Source organism: Syngnathus leptorhynchus, chromosome 5, assembly GCF_054491065.1.
Source record: "Syngnathus leptorhynchus isolate UIUO chromosome 5, UIUO_Slep, whole genome shotgun sequence".
Taxonomy (NCBI): domain Eukaryota; kingdom Metazoa; phylum Chordata; class Actinopteri; order Syngnathiformes; family Syngnathidae; genus Syngnathus; species Syngnathus leptorhynchus.
Genome location: NC_141199.1, coordinates 15,188,315 through 15,207,875, shown reverse-complemented (window position 1 = coordinate 15,207,875; position 19,561 = coordinate 15,188,315). Strand labels below are relative to the sequence as shown.

The 19,561-nt window shown below is 44.4% G+C and overlaps 3 protein-coding genes across 4 annotated transcripts; 1 reads left to right on the top strand and 2 right to left on the bottom strand.

Annotated features, from left to right (window-relative positions):
• Positions 1-583: 583 nt before the first annotated feature.
• On the bottom strand, positions 584-4,971 carry pdgfaa (platelet-derived growth factor alpha polypeptide a). Its single transcript, XM_085912333.1, has 6 exons — positions 4,374-4,971; positions 4,068-4,167; positions 2,386-2,493; positions 1,775-1,968; positions 1,563-1,689; positions 584-1,041 (listed from the first exon to the last, which is right to left on the bottom strand). The coding sequence occupies exons 1-6, from the start codon at positions 4,434-4,436 to the stop codon at positions 1,031-1,033; spliced, it is 603 nt and encodes a 200-aa protein (XP_085768459.1). The 5' UTR covers positions 4,437-4,971; the 3' UTR covers positions 584-1,030.
• Positions 4,972-8,049: 3,078 nt separating this feature from the next.
• pla2g6 (phospholipase A2, group VI (cytosolic, calcium-independent)) lies at positions 8,050-14,532 on the bottom strand. Of its 2 annotated transcripts, XM_085913116.1 has the most exons (19): positions 14,398-14,532; positions 13,502-13,722; positions 13,142-13,354; positions 12,813-12,993; positions 12,464-12,651; positions 12,255-12,351; positions 11,823-12,005; positions 11,653-11,761; positions 11,392-11,502; positions 11,130-11,220; positions 10,885-11,048; positions 10,637-10,787; positions 10,308-10,444; positions 10,164-10,241; positions 9,882-10,036; positions 9,755-9,806; positions 9,084-9,199; positions 8,935-9,008; positions 8,050-8,799 (listed from the first exon to the last, which is right to left on the bottom strand). In XM_085913116.1, exons 2-19 carry the CDS (start codon positions 13,714-13,716, stop codon positions 8,655-8,657), a joined length of 2,460 nt encoding a protein of 819 aa, XP_085769242.1. In that variant the 5' UTR covers positions 13,717-13,722; positions 14,398-14,532; the 3' UTR covers positions 8,050-8,654. The 2 variants fall into 2 exon arrangements, with proteins under 2 accessions (XP_085769242.1, XP_085769243.1); XM_085913117.1 differs by lacking the exon at positions 10,164-10,241.
• A 731-nt stretch (positions 14,533-15,263) lies between these two features.
• cbx6a (chromobox homolog 6a) lies at positions 15,264-18,519 on the top strand. Its single transcript, XM_085912677.1, has 5 exons — positions 15,264-15,472; positions 16,244-16,287; positions 16,408-16,473; positions 16,587-16,653; positions 17,031-18,519. The coding sequence occupies exons 1-5, from the start codon at positions 15,404-15,406 to the stop codon at positions 18,093-18,095; spliced, it is 1,311 nt and encodes a 436-aa protein (XP_085768803.1). The 5' UTR covers positions 15,264-15,403; the 3' UTR covers positions 18,096-18,519.
• Positions 18,520-19,561: the final 1,042 nt, after the last annotated feature.

Below are 19,561 nucleotides of genomic sequence, written 5' to 3'. Positions count from 1 at the left end.
ACCTTTAACAAGCCTCTTGCTCGAAAAAGTCTATTAAAATGTATTTAACTCACCCCCCTCCCCAAGTTAAAGAGGACTCCCCGTGTCTGTTTTCACAAGCTGGCTTTTGTGTGTCTTTAAAATAGAGGCTAAAACAAAAAAAAGGAAAACACCGCAGGGGACGGAGACGAAAAAGAGGGGCTCACTGTGCGGGGGGGGGGGGGATGACGGCAGGGGTGTCTTTTGTGTAAAAATGTCAACCCAACCAGTGAGTGCAAAACATCCCAAACGGTGATTTATGGTTTCAAACTAAAATGGAAAATATCAAACAAATAGAATTACCTCCGAAAAGTGACCTGAGTCTTCTTCTGTGGTCTTGTAGTTGGCGTGCTGCTCTGCTCTCACTTACATCTGGGGTGGAGATTTTAGCTTTTCAGCATTATGACCCTGCACATAATCTCTCTCTCACACACACACACACACACACACACACACACACACACACACACACACACACACACACACACACACACACACACACACACACACACACACACACACACACACACACACTCTGCGGCCGATTCCCTTAAAGAACAAATGCTCCCGTATAAATAGTTTATTAGTAACGGTTACATATCAGGATCTTTCCCCTTCTTTTTTTTGCGACGATAAGCATAGCACAAGCGGTCATACAAACGAGCGAGCATGATGTGCAAGATAGATGTGAGAATATTAAAAAAAAAAAAAAAAAGTCTTAATTCCAGCCTCCGAAGGGGATATATATAATCCAAGATGATGAGAGGGTTACCGTGTAGAAGAATTCCCACCTCCCCTTTGCTCCCATTTGTCCATTGAGGAACAACAGGGTCCTGTTAGCCCGTTTCGCCTTTGTGGGTCAAATTTCCATCAAAGGTCCGGAAAGGTGTCGGCAATACTTCCTCTACGGAAAGTTCCACAAGAGTGATAGCGTCAAAAAATGTGCAGTATATCCTTGTCTTGTTCTTGTTGTCCCAACTGCTGCTTTTATTCCATCGTTCGTTTACTTTGTTCACCTGATGCCTGATGGGAGAAAAGCGAAGCGGATGTGAAACCGAGGACAGTCAAAAGTTTTAGTATAAACGATGAGCCAAGTGTTAGTCCATTGGCGGAGCTAGGATTTTAGGAGTGTGTGTGTGTGTGCGTGTGTGTGTGTGTGTGTGTGTGTGTGTGTGTGTGGCTAAGGATACAACGCAAAACGAAACATATAATTAAAACCCCCCTCAATTGTTTAGAATTCGCTGATAAACATTGATAATAAAAGGCATGTGGGAAAATGTGGACAAAAATTTCCGGGAATAATCGAAAAATAGTTAGTCATGAGTCAGCCGAGCGAAAAGTCAGCCGGAGGCCACTTTCCAGCTTGACCCATAGACTAAAACCACTCTATTCATGTCCTCCGGGACCAGGAAGTGGTCTCTCGGGAGGTGTCTGTGGCTATTATCGCTCGTGTTAGCATAAATGTGAGATGTTGTCGCATTCAGGAAAGGCACACAGAGAAAGGAAAGGAACCATAAATACCTCCCTTGGCTCGAAACACTCACCGTTGTCTGTGTTCGAGTTGGGATTGAGTTGTCGCCTGTTACCGCACGAGCACTCCAGGTGGTCCTCCAGTCGAACCTGCACTTCCTTCAGTTTGGGCCGTCGCCGCACATATTCCACCTTGGCTACCTTGATAGACACAATCGCATTCAGATACGCAAAAAAATTACAACTAGATATGTCAAATAATTTACTATGCAGGATATTTGTTTACCCTGACGATGCGGTGGTGCTTTCGGGCCGCCCGGCACTTCATGTTGCTGGTGTTGCAGCAACCTGTGCAGCGCTTCACCTCCACGCACGGTGGCCAGATGATGAAGTTGGCGGCGGTGGGGTCCACCTGACTGCGAGGGATCTCGTAAATGGTGGTGCGCACTTTGCAGCCTGCGGGCAAGGCCTCCTCCACCACTACAGGGGGCGATCAAGAGACACTTTTAAGACCATATTTATATTACCGTACTATAATGCGCACCTAAAAACCTCCAATTTTCTCAACAGTGCGCCTTATAATCAGGTGTGCCTTATATATGGACCACTATTGAGCCACTACAGCAGGCGTGTCCAAAGTCCGGCCCCCGGGCCAAATGTATATATCTTATATATGGACAAAGTTTTAAAATGGGCCATTCATTGAAGGTGCGCCTTATAATCCGGTGCGCCTTATAGTGCGGAAAATACGGTATACACACACATATGTAGGTATTTTTTTATGTTTGTGTGTCACCAATGATTATTGTGTCTCGCTAAAGCTCGTCTACATTGTCTCCCAAGTGTGGCGTGTTTGCGTATCAATGTGCATGTGGTCGTGTGTACGCGTGCACTCACCAGTGCTCCGCCTGTAACGCGCATGCGTGTGCTCTTGCTTAATTTCCGGGAAGGCGTGAGAGAAGACCTTGTCATAGTCGTGTTTGGTCTCCTCGATCACCTCCTTTTCTGGACGCAAGACAAAACAACACATTGGGATTCCACACTTTTCCAAAAGGCATCGCTCCCGATAGCTTGCTTGCATCGTAGCGTGAAAATGCACATTATTATGAGAACATTTCCTACATGCATGCGCCTCTGTGATGATTTCCATCTTGATGAGATTACACTAACTCGATTATTGGGCTCGCACATGTCCCCCTGTTTCCTTGCTGGCATGAAAACACATTGCATGTTGGGGTCGATTCCAAAACGACTTGAACAATCTCTTATGGGGAAAAACAAAAAGCTATTTACTCTTGTGGATTGCACAGGTAAAGCTAACAAAGTGTCCGCTGTGTGTAGGAGCACTCCCTCCACCTCGCCCCGCCCAAACCTCCTGCTTGGCTGATCTCAACCCTGACACACAGGAATCCAGGCATGAATTATACATGGCAACATTGTGGCCTTCCAACCCAGACTAAATAATGGGCGGCGTGACAACAGCATAATGAAGTGAGCCACTTGACCCCCACCCAAGTTTGAGGGGGGGGGGGCATCACACTCACCATTTGCATGTCAATAATACCAAGATTAATGGTGGCATCGCACATGAAAAATTAATCCACAGTCGCTATTTACCGAACTAAATGTCAACCTTCAACAAGAACAATTAGCCTTAGCGGCAGGGTGAGGTTACCATGACATCATAAGCAATCCTCTTCAACTCAACTCTCACAAGTAAAATCCTCACAAGTGTTCCAACTTGTGTGTGGAATTGCTGAAGTGTTAATTTCCTTTCCAAATTCTTCTTCTAGGTTTTTGGCAAGCGTCTCGCACGTCTTCAGGGTTCACGGAGAGTGTAAAGAGCAAGTCGGGGCAAGTTGGTCTCTTAGCAACGTTGTGGTAATGAGATGAGAGGACAGCATCCTTTCCCCGAAGAACTCGACCAGAACACCGTATTAATGCGTCCAATTTGTTCTTTCATGCCACTGACTGACTGATTAGGAGGGAGGGGCGGCTTTAAGACGTTCAACATGCAAGCCTCGTGTCGTTTCCAGAAATGTAATAGTTTAAAGTAACCACTAGTCCCCATTTTTAGACATTTATATGGTGCACATATGATTAAAGTCGCTTTAATCAACTACTTGTAGCTAGGCAGATTATTTGGAGCACCATTACTCGCAGAAATAAAAACGTGAGTCACGATAAAAATAATCTTTGCATTTGAATTTAGGCCAACAAGAAGCAGCATAGGCAACATGTTGGATTAATTAATAGCAAGTCTAATTAATTTCTAATGAGACAATATTAAATTAATTGCTAAATAGACATTTAATTTTTATAGGTTTTTTTTACTTTGCTTTATTTGTATTTTTCTTTTAAACTGTGATGTCTACATTTTTAATTAGATTTTTCTTAGGAGTAGGCGATGCTTATTTGTTTATACTGCAAAGATTCATCATTGCAGTATTGTTATTTTAAACTGTGATGTTTACATGAATGAGTTTTTCTTAGGAGTAGGTTAAGCTTGTTTGTCTGTTTGTTTATACTAGAAATGTTCATCATGATTACTAAAAGGTTTAGAAAAGAGGCATTTTTACCTACGGTGTCTATCTCAAGCAGCCGCTGGAGGTCGTTGATGCTCCGGATTTCGTTGCGGGAGAGCCGCTCCACAAGCTCCCGCGGAATCGAGGACTCTTGCTGGGTGGAGGGTGAAAGAAAAGTCCGGTGTTTTATCGCTATTCCGTTTTTGTGTTTCTCCCAAACATATTCGTCAATCAAATCAGGAAGAAGTTGTCTTAAAAACAACGTGTAAATAAAGATTTTTATCATTTGAAAAAGTTGAGTTAAATATTCCAAATTAATTTCCGAATATGAACCTGCCATTTTTTTGGGGGTGTAATTACCTCCGCAGCGGCTCGTAAGATGCAGAGGCAGCCGGCGAGGAGCTGATAGAGCGCGGGTCTCATCTCCTCTCAGATACGCTGGGAAAGCTCCGCGAAGGGGCGAGGGTACACTGACGGAGCCCGGGTGTCGCTCCCTCCTCTCGGCCGGAGCTCAGAACCATACCTCGGGAGAACAATGTCGTCCCAGAAGAATGGAGTTAGTTATTCTTGTTTCTTCTTCTTCGAAATACAAAGAAAAAAAAAAGGAATCCACAGACACAGGCGTCAAATGATTCGTTTTATAATCCACGAACATCCCAAGACTTCCCGGTGTTCGGTTGTAACGCACAATCTGAACTCCAGACGTCTCGGCCCCCAAGATGTAACTGCGCGCGTCCCCGTGGTAAAAAAAAAACGGGAGCGCGCAGGTTACATGCACACATTGTGAACACGAGCCAAGCAGATTAAGTTTAAAGTGGAGCTACATTGTGGGAAAATTTAATGGCTGGATACAAATTGTTGAGTCGAACACTCGTCCTCGAGCAAAATCACCATGAAAAGATTATCAAAGGCAAAAAAAAAAAAAAAAAAGTCAGGAGAAATGATGATGGTTAGAAAATTGAGGTTGGTTAATGTCTAACGTCTTGTGCACACGTGTCAGGGTTGATATAGCAGTAAAATTGGTTAATAAGTTTCCAGACTGCAGGTGAGTGAGTTCCAACTACAGGATTGTTGTGTGGATGATCCACCAGCAGGGGCGCTGTTGAGTTGCGACGAGTACAGTGATCCCTCGCTACTTTGCGTTTCGTTTATCGCGGCTTCACTACATCGCGGATTAAAAAAAAACAAAAAAACATTTAATAGTCAAAATAAAACTTCTAAATTGAGGAAACGTGTCCTACCTTTAGGATAATGTAGTATTTCTCCAAATGTTTGTTTACATGGCTTTAGAGGTCCGTTTTCGCGTGTTAGCACGATCGTGAATTAGCATCTTTCCGCTAACTCGTTAGCCTGCCCAGTATTTCTTGTTGGTGACCGTACTTTGCGTATTTCACTTATCGCGGGTGGTTTTTGGAACCAATTATCCGCGATAAACGAGGGATTACTGTACAACTGTTCGTGACAAAACATTCACTTTCGACGTTTACACCAAAAAGACATTTAATATAATGCAGTGTTTAGAGTGTGTATAAACATGAAGAAAACATCTTTATATCATTTAGCAAGTGGCCCTTTTCTTGCAGTTACTTATTAACGTACTTTGTGTGTGCCTATAAATCTTAAGGAAATTCATATACGATGTCGTTATGCTTCCGCCTCGTTGACTCTTCTCCTGTGCTTCGATTAGCTCACCTCCACAATGGTGCAAATCTACATTTTTTTAAAAATCCTGTTCATCTGTGAAAATACCAGCACAAAGAAAAATCCACCCGTGCGCAGTTAGACTAACACTTGGCGCTGGGCACAAAAATAGGGCCCTCAGTCTCCCTTTGTCTCCTTGAATTTGTCTCACACACACACACAACACACACACACATAGGCATGCAAAGTTGTCGTGAAGGCAAAGTGGGTCACAACCAATTCAGACCTTGAATGGCGGCGCACTGTCACTTCCTGCGTCCTCACACTCCACGACGCACCTCACTCGTTGATTCTCTAGACCGGCTCGCCTCCCCGCTGTCAGAAGGATCCAAGTGTGACCCAGCACACACAAAGAAACTCTCATCATACAGTACATTGGGCTAAAACCCAAAGGGACTTTGATCCTGCAACAAATTTGAAGTTGAAGTGATAATTGGAAATGCAAAGTTGCTATTTCAATATATATTTTTTGCAACCAAACAAGATATACTGCAAGAAGAGAAGAGGGGTGCGCCAGTGGGTTAAGATTAGAACAAAGTTTTAAGAGGGGAGGCACAAGCAGCCACAGAAAAGCACCGTAAGGCAATAAATGGGAATTCTATATAGATGGATACAAAATGGGCAGGGTTGGATTTACTCACAAAAGAGAGAGAAAAAATATATTCTTGATTGTACACGTTTTATTACGGCTTCTAAAAATACGTTGTTTTCAGTTGGATTCGAGAAATATACTTTTTATTTTTTTATTTTACACTAGATCAAACTTCTCTTTGCAATTCTTACATTCTCCCTGAAAAGAGAAACTAGCTAGCATACGGAAGAACTAACTAAAAAAAAAAAAACACAATTAAAGTTGTGTTTTTTTTAAAAACTCTTGGTGGAGTTCATCACTCCTCTTCCTCTTGCCTACTTCCTTCCATTCTATCACTTTCCACTCAACAATAGATTGACGTTATAAATGAAATATTGCTCTTAATTACACGAAGCCTGAATAATCAAACAAAACAAATGATCTAGTGGGCAGCTGTTTGGAGAAGTGCCGTGTGTGAAAACTGAGCCTCCATGGGAGTGCAGGAACTTTAAATTCAGGGTGGCCAATTGTGTGTCGTTCCACTTGGGAGACTTTAATCTCTTCGGGGGGATAATTGGGAGTCAACCAGGGAGTTAATTATGCTTCCCGCTGACAAAAGTCACCACACGCACACACACACACACTAATTGCTCTTACGCAACAAATGTGGATTAAACGCCATCTTGTTATGAGTTCTTTCAGCGTTTTTATGTTTTCTGATTAATTTTTTGGGGGCGGGGGTGTATTTTTGTTGTTGTCGTTTTGCAGACTCCCTTAGATGAGCTATACCCCTTTCCCCGCCACCCCAAAAAAAAAAAAAAAACCTAGCTCCGCCAGTGTCCTCTGCACAAACTTGAATGCCTGCCATCTCGGGAATCTCAGAATAGTCATCTTTTAAAATCAATGGGCATCTTTTCATCAACAGATGTAAAAATAAATAAATAAATAAATAAATAAATAAAATAAAAATAAAAAGAACTAATCCTGACAACAAGTTAACAAACAGGTTACAGCTCAAGAATGTATTATCGCCTACTGTCTTCCATTTTTTTTGTCAAGCCTTTCGGATGCTCTCCTTCCCCAATTACCGTATTGGCCCGAATATAAGACGACCCTGATTATAAGACGACCCTCTCTCTTTCAAGACTCAAGTTTGAAAAAAGTCTTTGTCTCTACCCTGAATGTAATGACCCGCCCTTTTTCAGTTTTATTTCAATGAAAAAAAACTCGTCTTATATTCGGGCCAATACGGTAGTAATGTCGCACGTTAATTATGAGCAAGCTGGGCACCGGGAGGATGAGGGAAAAATCCCTTTCTGTCCGCAGTGGGAGGATTTCTATGTAGGAGCAAAGGATGTGCGGGGCGGCGTCTTTTAGGAGGACTGATGTGGTGCTTTTGGCTCGGAAACAATGCAACGCTGTCTGCTATGGGCTAATGGAGGAAAGCCGTGTTCGCACACACTCGCTGACACACATTGACTCGTTTCAATGAGGTGACATCATGGCATCACTAGGGCAGCTACTTGCTTTTCACAGAAGGAGGAAGTGTCCTGTTTAGTCCAGATTGGGTTTTGGCTAACTGTCATTTGGAAATGTGTCTGGTGAAAATAAAATCTCCTCATGTTGCTTGTTGTGTAGAACTTAATTGTTGCTGCCTGACTTTAAGCACTAGCGCCATCTGCTGGGGAGGGATATAGACAACAAACTTTATTCCAAGTACGACGTGACACAAGACCACAAAGAAGGGCTTGCTTTGCAGATGGCGTAAAAATAGTTTTATTTGACATTGAACATTAAGTGCTACATAAATATACAAAATCGAACAATAAAAGGTTGGTTACTCCCACTTCAGTTTGTCTTTCAAGTATTTTTTTTTCTTCTAACGTTTATTAGGTACACGGGCATTATCTAATGACAACAAATACAAAATCTGTATTTGCTTTTAATTGAAAGCAGAGCTTTAAGACTTCTCGAAGTCAATAGCTTGTGTCCACCGCATATAATCGCACCCGTGTGAAATTCTCTGGATGATGTTATCAGAGGTGAATGAGACCAAAGTGCAACAAAGGGTGAAAGCAATAAGTTATGTACGCGTTTATTCATTAACTCATTATTATTATTATTATATAGTATATGCTAGAGGTAAATGTGAAGGGAAAAAAACAAAAACACGCAAAACTATGAGCGCAATGGGCTATCTGTGCTGGGTTTCAGAGGTTTGTAATAAGAGGTCAGGTGATGCTTTGCTTGCATGTCAGTTAAATTATTGCAACCTGTAATAGATCCACAGACCTTCTCCGTGTTTACATCCAGTGCTCGACCCTCCTCATTTGGTAGCATCCGCTTACAAGAACGTTTTGTGTTTTCTCCTAATTGCCTACTAGCGCTTTGGCGAGCGCCTGGAGCACCTCCCTTTTGTCGTACAGGTACATCTGAGTTTCCCACAGCATGTCCACCAGAATGGCGTCGCTCACTTCGTCCAACATCACCTCCTGGGAAAGCTGTGGGCTCAATCTGTTGGAGAGATGAAGCGGTCATGATTAAAAAAATCCTTTGGAATATTAGTTGGAAAGTAGCACAGTGCTGGAGTTGGGACGAAAGAAACGACGACTCGGCTAGATCCTGCTGTCTCGAGTGAGTCTAGCATACCTGTGGTAGATGGTGTCGATCATTTCACACCAGGCACTGGCTCGGTCCACGGCGCAGCCGTCAGAGTCAGTACACTGCCCGGCAGCAAAGTGATGATGTCACACATACACAGCCTTAACACAATTTCTAGTGAGTAAAGTGATACTCACGCAGTCCACCAGCATCTTGCCCAGCTCCTTCGCTCCAACAATGCTTTTGGCTAGTTCCAGTGGATTGGAGGGTCGGAAAACATCCACGGAGCTCACCGCCACCTGAGGTGGTTTACCTGAGGACACATGGGGACAATCAAAAGGTATAGTATTAACTTGACATCCATTTTCTATATTTATGATTTCATGTGATTAAAAAAAGAATGTAAAGTAGTCTTTAATGAATTGAGAGCACATTGCTTTAGTCATGAAATGTTACATATTTCATCAACAATTCTTTTTTTTTTTTTTTTTTTTTAAAACCACAATTTCAGTGTAATTAGTACGCGACAGCATCCTGTGAAGAAGAAAAAAAAAAAAAAAAAAAAAAAGAATTCAAGCCACTTATTGCCACTCAAGCAAGTCTTGGGAAAGCCAGCTAGCTTAATGCTGGCACATAAAATACCATCAAAATAACATTGATGTCAGCGTTCAAACTCTTCAACTAACGAATTATTGGACCCAAATTATTTTTTGTCCTCTGTGAAAAACAACTAATATTACCCAATTTTACACAGTCACTAACTTTTCTCTTTATTATACTGCCCTCTTGTGGTCAAAACTACCAACTGCATTCAGACCTGGTCACAGCACTAATCAAATTTGGATATCACACTAATGTGGTGGCTTACCGGTCCCGAGAGAAACAACAAGACCCAGTTTCTTGATCTCCACCCCATGGCCCTGAGAAACAAAACATGATTGGAAGTCAGACATCTTATACTCATTCAACACAGAAATTCGACAAAGTTGCGTTACCTCCGCTTTGAGCGCTTTGTAGTGCTGATGGATCTCCGACATGGCGTCGAGCGTAGGGTTGTTGGCCAACAGCCCTCCGTCCAGGAAGCGTCCCATTGGCCGGAAGTAAGTGGGGGCGGCGCCACTGGAGCGGGCAGCTCGCCATACAAGTTGTTCTTCGGAAAAAGACAAACCACACTGCATCCAACCTTTCCATGTGATTTGCGTGCGAAGCGAGCCAAGCCTGACATTCTTCCACGTTGACTTTGCGAGCAAGTCACTCTCAGTCAAGCGCACACACACCTTCGTCTGTCACCTTCCTACGCTTAGCGGCCGGCTGCACTGTGTATCCTACTAGCAACAAATCCTCATCCTCGCATCCTGCAACAATGACACGGCTAGCACACGGCGAGCAATGCGGTGCGGCCAGGCACGGCCGTTTCTTACCTTGCGGGATGGTGAGTGGCTTGAAAGTGGCGGTGGTGGCGTACGGGGACTCTTTACGGAAGGAGGGAGGGTCGTAGTTCCTGAAAATGTGAAGCTCCCCTGGGTGTCGGTCTGCCAGAACGCTGGTCACCATCACCCTGTGAGAGTTATGGGAGGGATGAATATCGACGGAAATTGAAAGAAAAAGAAAAGGGCTTCCGTCCTCAGTTGTTTAACACATTTAGTTATTTTGAGAGAAAAAAAAAAAAGCATTAAATAAAAGCTGGAATTCATCTTTTGAGTTGAAACTTAAACAGATTCCGTACACAACAAAAACGTGTAAGACGTACCTGGGGTATTGAACGTCGGCCATTTTGGTGTTCTCTCCAAACTCTTTCTTCAGGAAGTCCTCCAGCGGGGCCGATTCGTAGGGTCGTGAGCCCCTGAACACTTGCTCCTTCATTCGAAAATACAAGCAGCGGAGGTACTCCATGGACTTCCCTGTACATCGGAACAAAGTCGTCATCGCGCCCATACTGGGATGAGGAGACAAATGAAGTGTTAAATAAAAAAAATCACCCCAAAACCATGTACACACCGTGGACGATAGCGAGGGCCAGAATGCCTCCGGTGCTGGTCCCGGCCACCCAGTCGAAGAGCTCCCTGGTAGGTTGGCGGGCCTCTTTCTCCAATGCGATTAGCATCTGGATCAGAACCAGGCCCCTGATACCTCCACCGTCCAGACACAGAAGAGTGTCCATCCTGCAGAGGATATAGAAAGTACGCTGTAAGAAAACTTGCCACTTTTGCGATTAAAAAAAAAAAAAAAGTACACATACACACCTTCTTTTGTCCTTCTTGGAAGCGTCCACCTCGGATTTGCCTCTGCTCATTGCGGCGATGGTGGCTCCAATGTGCATGACGTCCTCAAACCCTGTGGGCCAAGAAAAAGTTGCAACATGACATTTTCGATTGCATCTGATCATTCCGTTACATTTAAGGAGACAAATGATTCAATGGTGAGTCCGACTTTTGAAATCAAATGTTTAAGAGATGCATTAAAGAGAAAGCAAAAGGTTGTGGGTGAGCAAGACGACGACATTACCTATGCCTGGCGCGGCGGCGGCCTTGGGCGGGGGGCTTCTGGATGAAGGGGGCAGGCAGCGTTGCACACCCACACTACACAGCATGTCCAGCAGTATCTTTCGATTGGGACCTTTTTTTTTTTTTTTTTTTCCCCCATGCATGGCAAATCCCGGTTAAACGTGCACACGTAAAATGTTTAATGTAATTTGTGAGAGACAAACGAGCATGTTTGTTAGTGCACAATAAAACATGGATTTAATTTTTTTTTTTTTAGCAGTACCTTTGCTAGTGCGAGCAGCTATCAGTCCCGGCGTCTCGCCCAAGTCGTTGTGGATCTCCACGTCGGCCCCGAACACGATCAGAGCTTTAATCAACTCCATGCGATCCATCTGTTCCGACACGAACGCTCATGATTTGATCCGGTCGACATTCGGGGATGTGGTCACGCACCTTCATGGCGAGGTGCAACGCCGTGTTGCCGTCCTGCCCCTTCAGGTTGGCGTTGGCTCCGTGCGTGAGTAGGACCATGGCGGCCTCAAAGCGACCCTTCTTGGTGCAAATGTGGAGGGCGCTCTCGCCGGTCTTGCTCAGGTAGTTGATGGCTCCGCCCCTTTCCAACAGCATGCGACACATCTGTGTTGAAAGTCAAACTGTTAATAGTGGAAAAGTCGATCCAGAAAAGTTCTTATTCTAAAGAATTGTAAGGAAAATGCCAAATACTTGTGCCAACCTAAAAACGACCAGCTTTTTATCTCACTACTTCTGGAATTCAGTAGCGGAATTTCCAAACGAAAAGTATTTCCACGTCATTTGAGAGCATTTGATTCTCGGGATATTGATATTTGAAAAGGTCTATAATGAGATGTACGCGATGTTCCTCACCTCTGCTGTTTTAGCCCAGTGAAGGGGCGTACCTCCATACAAAGAGTCTTCGGCGTGCAGTTGGGCAGGGTCCGCTCTCAGGATCTCCTCCGTACAGCTGAGGAAGAAAAAAATTCTTATGAAGTCCAGAGAACAGCTTTCACTGCTCAATTCAATGTGTTGCCTTAAGATCCAAGTGACCAGTCAAGAGTTTTTCCCTGCTTAAACACCTCTTCTCGTTGTACTTCATGGCAGAGTGGACGGGGTAGCCGACGCCTCCTCGGACGTCGCATTTGGCCCCGCCTCCCAAGAGAGCTTTGACAGCCTCTACTCGGCCCAGGCGGCAGGACACGTGCAGCGGCGTCTCCCCGCTGTTGTTCAGCTCGTTCACGCCAGAGCACAATCGCGAACACAACACCTGTGGGGAGGCAGAAGAATAGCCCCAACCTGAATGATGAGCCAAATTGCAACTTACATTCTCCAACTGGTGTCTTCTGCCGTTCAGTTCTGTTGGTCCGCTTTCATGTGTTCATGTTTCAAACTTCAAGAAGTTAACCCGAGGGTCGGATTTCCTCTCACCTGGATGACACCGGGGGAATCGTGCTTGGCGGCAATGTGCATGGGTGTCTCTCCCTGGTGGTCTCTGATATCCGTGCGAGCCTGGCTCTCCTCCAGCAGCTCCTTCACGCAGGCCGTGTCGCTTCTCTCGCACGCCAGGTGAAGCGGCGTTTGACCGAGCGCGTCCCGAGCGTTGATCTGACTGGAAACATAAAGCATAGTACAGTGTTTGATATATTCCTGACCCGATTACGAAAATTCGACAAGGCCTCCTACTTTGAAATTGTACAGAAAGTGCATATTGCATCATGTCTGTATCAGAAACAAAATTCCCCAAACTCTCGTTTTACCTCTGAACGTAGTTGTGTTTCAGACATTCCCTGAGGCCCGTGTCCACGGCGATATGAGCGGCGCTCCAATCCGGATGGCTACGCAGGCAATCGACGATCGCCTGGACGGTCTCGGCCTTCATCGGCGGGAGTGTGTCGTAGAACGGTGGAAGTTTAAGGGCGTACTGCGGGAACCAGTTCATGGCGTCCTCTTCTGACGCCACTTGGAAAAGCCTTAGGCCAAAAAGCGATGCGTATTTCGAGAGTCATCGCAAACTCATCAATCTTCTTGTGACGTTAAGTGGACATAATGATATATGGAAAATAACTCATCGTAAGCTACTAAACTGACTTACGTGACCGCTTGTGTGCTTCACTGACCTCAGGGCCGCTGCAGGTGTCTCGGGGCACGTTAGCACACAATCCCACGATTGGTACTGGCCGTTCTTATAGAGAACCAGACGCCCTTCTTGCCTCAGCATCGTTTTCCCTCCTCCACCGTAGTCAGACAGCTGTACGTCCCTCACACGGTAAGGGTTGGTGAACAGGGTGGAAACGGAGGACACGGTGTCCAAAAGACGGCCCAGAAACTGCATCGTGACCTGGGAGGGGCTGCATGCGATTTGATATTTTACATTTAATACAGACAAAGCAATATAGAGCTGGTATAGAAACTCGACATAACCAGGCTTGTGAGATGGGACAAAGATAAATCATTTCAAAACGTTTTCCACCCATTCATGGGACTTTCATTGAGAAGTTATCTTGAACACAGCTAGATTAAATCTCTTGGAGCATATCGTTTTGTTTTTCCACATAAAAAGGACACTGAAGTGAATAATTTAACCTTGTTTGTGTAACCCTGTCGAAATATACATAATTTATTCACATTAAGTCGGAAACGAGTCAAAACAAGTGCTGCTCGAGCTCTGCTGTCCACTATCAGTACTGTAATGAGCGATGACGGTCGAATGAACGCTGCTAGCTTGGCTGTCCTTCGTCTATGTTGTACGTTTTCCTTGAAAAATCATAAAATTGGACTTGGGACTCAATTATGAATGATAAACAAGCGGGTCCATTCATTCTACTCGCATGTTTCTCGTCCTCCAGTCACATTTCACATGACAAACGTCAGAGTCGAGAGGTGGGGCGAATAGTTATTTAACGTCGTTTAAAAAACAGATTCAACTGTCAAATTTAAATTTAATCATATCATTTGTGTTCATTCTAATCTTTAAATACATGTTTATCTCAGAAATAGTACAGCATCTACTTACAGCGTGTTTTTCTTGCGTGATGTCTGATTTATGACAGCGACGCCAACAAGCACCACGCTGCAACCAAGCCTGACAATTAATAGCAAACGAACCAATCACGTTTCTCGGCTTTTACAGAAAGTAGGCGGGCCTAATCTGGAAAGTGATAATTCTATCGGATTTCATTCAGGCCAAATCAAGAAATAAACAAACAAAATAAAAAGATAAACAAATCAATAACTTTGAAAGATGACCTAAAATGCATTAATTGAAGCAACAAAATCATCATCCATCCGTTCATTTTATTGTTGAAAATTAGAGTGACACCTAATGATCTCTATAGACACTCAATTAAATGGTTTTACATAAGAAATTTCGCCATACCCATTTTGGCCAGTGATCAGGGGTTATTGATCTGACATGCGCTTGATTGATTCACCTTAAAGTATAGCTCTTGATAAAGAAAAAAAAAACCTTACAGATGCAGTATTTGTGGAAAGGTGTGGGATAAAATAGAAATAGAATGATTACAATTGTGTCCAAAAATTAGGTTTTGTAAATTATGCACAATTATAGCTACAAATTAATTATATTCCCAACATTTATAGTCGTACTTTCTTTTTTTTTCTTTTTCACTAAATATGTCAAGTCCTCTAATTGTAAGTGTTTGAGCTTTTATTTTGATCAGTCAGAGGACATTTCATCAACTCATTTATTTTTTTAATAATAATGATTCCAAACAATGTCTTTATGAGGAGGAAAGTTGGCATAATTCAATAATGTCACAAATTCTAGTCACATCTGAACCGGGATGACGTCAGCGAAGCAAAAAAAAGTAGAGCGTTGTGGTATCTTCCTCATTGCCATGACGACCAGGGGGGCTGGCCTCGACCACGTGACACACCGCGGCAAGCAAAACCCAGTAGCCGTGCGTGCGTGCGTGTCGCGGACAGTTCGGCTGCGGTCGAACCGAACAGATCCGAACCCCCCCCCCCCTATCTCCTGGAACCAATAACGCATAGATAGGATGGAGCTCTCGGCGATGGGCGATCGCGTCTTCGCCGCGGAAGCCATATTAAAACGCCGCGTCCGAAAGGTGAGCCGCCACCTTCACGGTCCTCCCGCGTGTTTTGACAGATGTAATCCGCGGGAAAGTCATCCGTCATCGGCGCGTTCTCTGGTTTCGGAGGCCTCCGGTTTGCTAAGCTACATGCTAAGATAGCCTGCGAAACATTTCAAGCCATGGGTTCCTGCTTTGAGGCCTTTGCCCGGCTTGTAAAAGTGACACAAAAGAAGCTCGCTTGTGAAATGGTGAGAGCGACGGGAGGAGTTTTTAAAATGGGACATGATTTATGCTGCAGCTAGCACTGGCTAAAGCTACGCGGCCACAGTGGGCGTGCATACCACAGATGTCTCTTGTTAAACGTAACTTTTGTCTTTTTCTCCCTCAAGATGCTTTTCTTAAAAAAAAACCACGGCTTTTCTTCTTTATTATAGTGACCTCTTTTCTGTTTTGACCATTTCCAGTAGTCCCTTCAATTTTGTTGGGGGCCATAAGGTCAGTAAACAATACCAGGGGCTTGCTCAGGTCAAGTGTCAGGTCCATGCCAGGAACACCCCCCACCCCCTCCAGTGACCTTTCAATGGCCTTCACTCAAAACTTTCACTAAGCTTCTTGCCATCTGTCTTTTAAATCAGTTCATCTCAATGTTGGTTCATTGGGAGGTCACAGAGCAATTTTCAATCATTTATGCGTCATTATCAGAAAACAACAACAAAATTCTAAAACAGGAGGTCATGTTTTGTAAAAATCGATGGATAAATTTGGATTAATCGATAAACTGCTGAACGTGTGTTTTTATTGCAGGGGCGACTTGAATATTTGGTGAAATGGAAGGGATGGGCAATGAAGTAAGTGCTGCTTCAATTGGTCATATATACTGTGAATGTCTAAATATAGATTTATTTTTATTTTTAAAAAGTCTATTTCAAGATGTGTCCTCTTTTGATGAGTTCTTTGTGCTCATTCAGGGACAGCACCTGGGAGCCAGAGGAGAATATTCTGGATGACAGGCTCATACTTGGCTTTGAGCAAAAGTGAGTAGACGGCTTCCATTTAAAATACGTCTTCATCATTTTAAAATATTTAGATGTATATAAAAGATTCAATTTAAATAATCACCATAATTTGTTTGTTTGGTTTTCCCCAGAGAACGAGAGCGGGAACGTAGCGGGCCAAAAAAGCGGGGGCCAAAATCCAAAAACCTTGTGATTAAGGTAAATGCTACTCGATAAAATCTAATTGTGATAATTATTTTCCCCTGCAATTTTTTTTTTGCCAAGGTTCACTTCCTGTTATTTTTAACAAACACAAGCAATAAATTAATCTATTTTAATCAAAAATATGAATAGTATAGTTCCATAGTAATAGTTCAATGCTGGCCTGTAAAGAGTTTTTTTTTTTTTTTCGGCAGACTTTGTAGATAATAATGATTTTAAACAAGTCGTACGTTCCGCATTTAAGCAAATTCAGTCAGCCCAGCCTTTAAAAGTCAAATGGCGAGTGTTCTTTTGCATACATTAGAGAGAAAAAAAAAAGTCTTAACATCACATCATGTCTCCAACGTTTTCGTAAAACAAATGCTGCTTTCCAGCCTCAGAAAGGAGAAACAAGCACTCGATGCGCAAAATCCTGCCAAGCGACATCCCGCTCCGTTTCCAGCCGAGCGACTTCTTCCGCCTCCTCTTCCTCGCCTCACCCTTTGGCGCCCACATCCCCGAAGCTCAGCTCCCTGGCCGCGACCCACAAACTGAAGAAAGACATTCACCGCTGCCACCGCATGTCCCGCCGGCCCCTGCCCCGCTCGGACCCCACGGCGTCCTCTTTCTCCGGGCCCGGCGGAATCCCGTCCCGCCCTCACGCCTCGCCTTTTTCCGAGACCGTGCGCATCCTCAACCGCCGCGTGAAGCCCCGCGAGATCAAGCGAGGCCGCATCATCCTTAATCTGAAGGTAATCGACAAGCCGGGTCGCGGCGGATCGAGCGTGGGCGGTTCTCGGAATGTCCCGGGGGGGCGCCAGAACATCCCGTCCCGCAATCGCATCATCGGGAAGAAGGGAGAAGTTCCCTACAGACCTTTCCAGCCCCCGCTGAAGATGCTCGGCTTCCCCATGTACGGGAAGCCTTTCGGGCTGCAGTGCGGGGGGCCCCTGGCCTTCCACCCTCAACCGGGGTCCCGTAACGCCAGGAACACCCGTCCCACACCGTCCCACTTGCACGCATCCGCACTTCCTTCCCAGTCCAACGGGAATCCTAAAACCTCCCATTCTGTCCCGCCTTCCGGAGAGCCGGCACAATCCAAAAGTCCCGCGGAATCTCCAAATATCCCCCCGTCCGCTCCCGCCAACCCCTCTGCATCGGCCGCACTGCCCGCTGGGGAGGACGCCGCCGACGCCCTAGGGGCCTCCTTGCCTCAAGGGGGCGGCGGCCCGCCAGAACAAGCCAGGGTACCTGCTGAGGGCGACCCCGACTGGCACCCGCAAATAGGATCCAGCTGCAAGGACGTGGTGGTCACAGACGTCACCACCAACCTGGTCACCGTCACCATCAAGGAGTTCCCTTCCCCTGCTTCGTGCCCCGCCTCGCCCATCACGGCGGAAGGCGCCGTATCACCGTGCGGCGCCCCTGACAGCCCGGAAAACAACCCACCCAAGCCATAACAAACCTTCAGCATTGCATAGCTGCCGTCCCTTTATGTCCAAAATGACACAAATGCTCACTTTTTTGCAAGGTATTCATTTAACATCACGGGAACATAACCTGACGGGGAACAGGTAAAAACCACGAGTCAGTGATGCCCTACATTCTTGTTAATTAATCCTCACCATGAATTACTACCCAAGACGTTGCATATTGCGACCATTGTCGAAGTGTCCTTGAGCAAGATACTGAACCTCCAATTGCTCCTGATGCTGCGTCATCAAGAGGGAATGGAACTAACAGTGTGAAGCGCTCTTTTGAGTACCAAATGGTACTAAAAAAAAAAAAAAAAGTATTTTTTAAATAGCAAACTCCAAATGGGCAGGTGTTTATCGTATGTTTTTTATTATCTTGCATTTACTTGAATTATTTTGACAAATAAATCGATCAACTATTTGGACCCTCAACAATCTCCAAAACTAGATTTTTCTGCATTTTCCCTATTAGATAAATTTTGTTTTAGCCCCCCCCCCCTCCTCTCCAATTGTTATGCCGACTCTCGACCTCAGAACTCGACACCCTGTTGTACTCTCATATCATACAGTATTACATAGTTCCCCAAATAAGTTGCCTTACAGCTGCTAACCCCCCCACCACCACCACCACCACCAACCCCACCACCACCACCACCACCAACCCCCCCACCCCTGCCACACAGCTTAAGCATGAATATGAAGACGCAAGCTTGTAAAAAAAAACAAACGAAAAAAAAAACCAATCACACGTCTCCCGTTGTTCTGCGTACTGGACGGTTTGTTGTCACTATTCATGGGTTCACTCGGAAGGGCTCGTTCCAAAAAATGGACCACGGGTCTTTTGAATTTTATGATTTTTTTGGAATGAGCTGTTGCGAGCACCGTAGATCTGCGCTAAGTTTTAAGTTGTGGGTAGAAGTTGTGTCGAATTGTACTAAGGTGTCAATTAGGTGCTTGCATCCTTTCTGTTGTCATATGGGGTAGCACAACTCCACTTAGTGGCCTATATTTCCACCAAATAGGGCTTATTATTATTATTATTATTTTTCTAGTCGGGTTTTCCCTTTTTTTTTTTTTAATGCTCTGCTTGTATAATTTCCAGTGTTTTATTTAGCACCGTTTTTTTTTTTTTTTAAAGGAAGGAGCCTTGTTTGTTGAATTGAGGAAAAAAAAAGATGTGCTTTTTAAGCCTTTGTGTTCGTTGTACTGTAAAGAACATTTTCCAAATATGCATAATTACGTTCAGTGTGATGCAATTCAAGAAAGTTGTCTTTGTTAGCTCGTTTCTGACTTCTGTACACGGGAGACATTGTAATGTATGTATCTTTCTGAAGCATGTTTTCAATTGTACAAATGATATATCTCATGTTACCTGTGCACTCGTTGTATTCTGTGTTTTTCCTTTTATGAGACTTTAAATTAAAAAGCTGTGAAGAAGCGCTTTGCCCCAT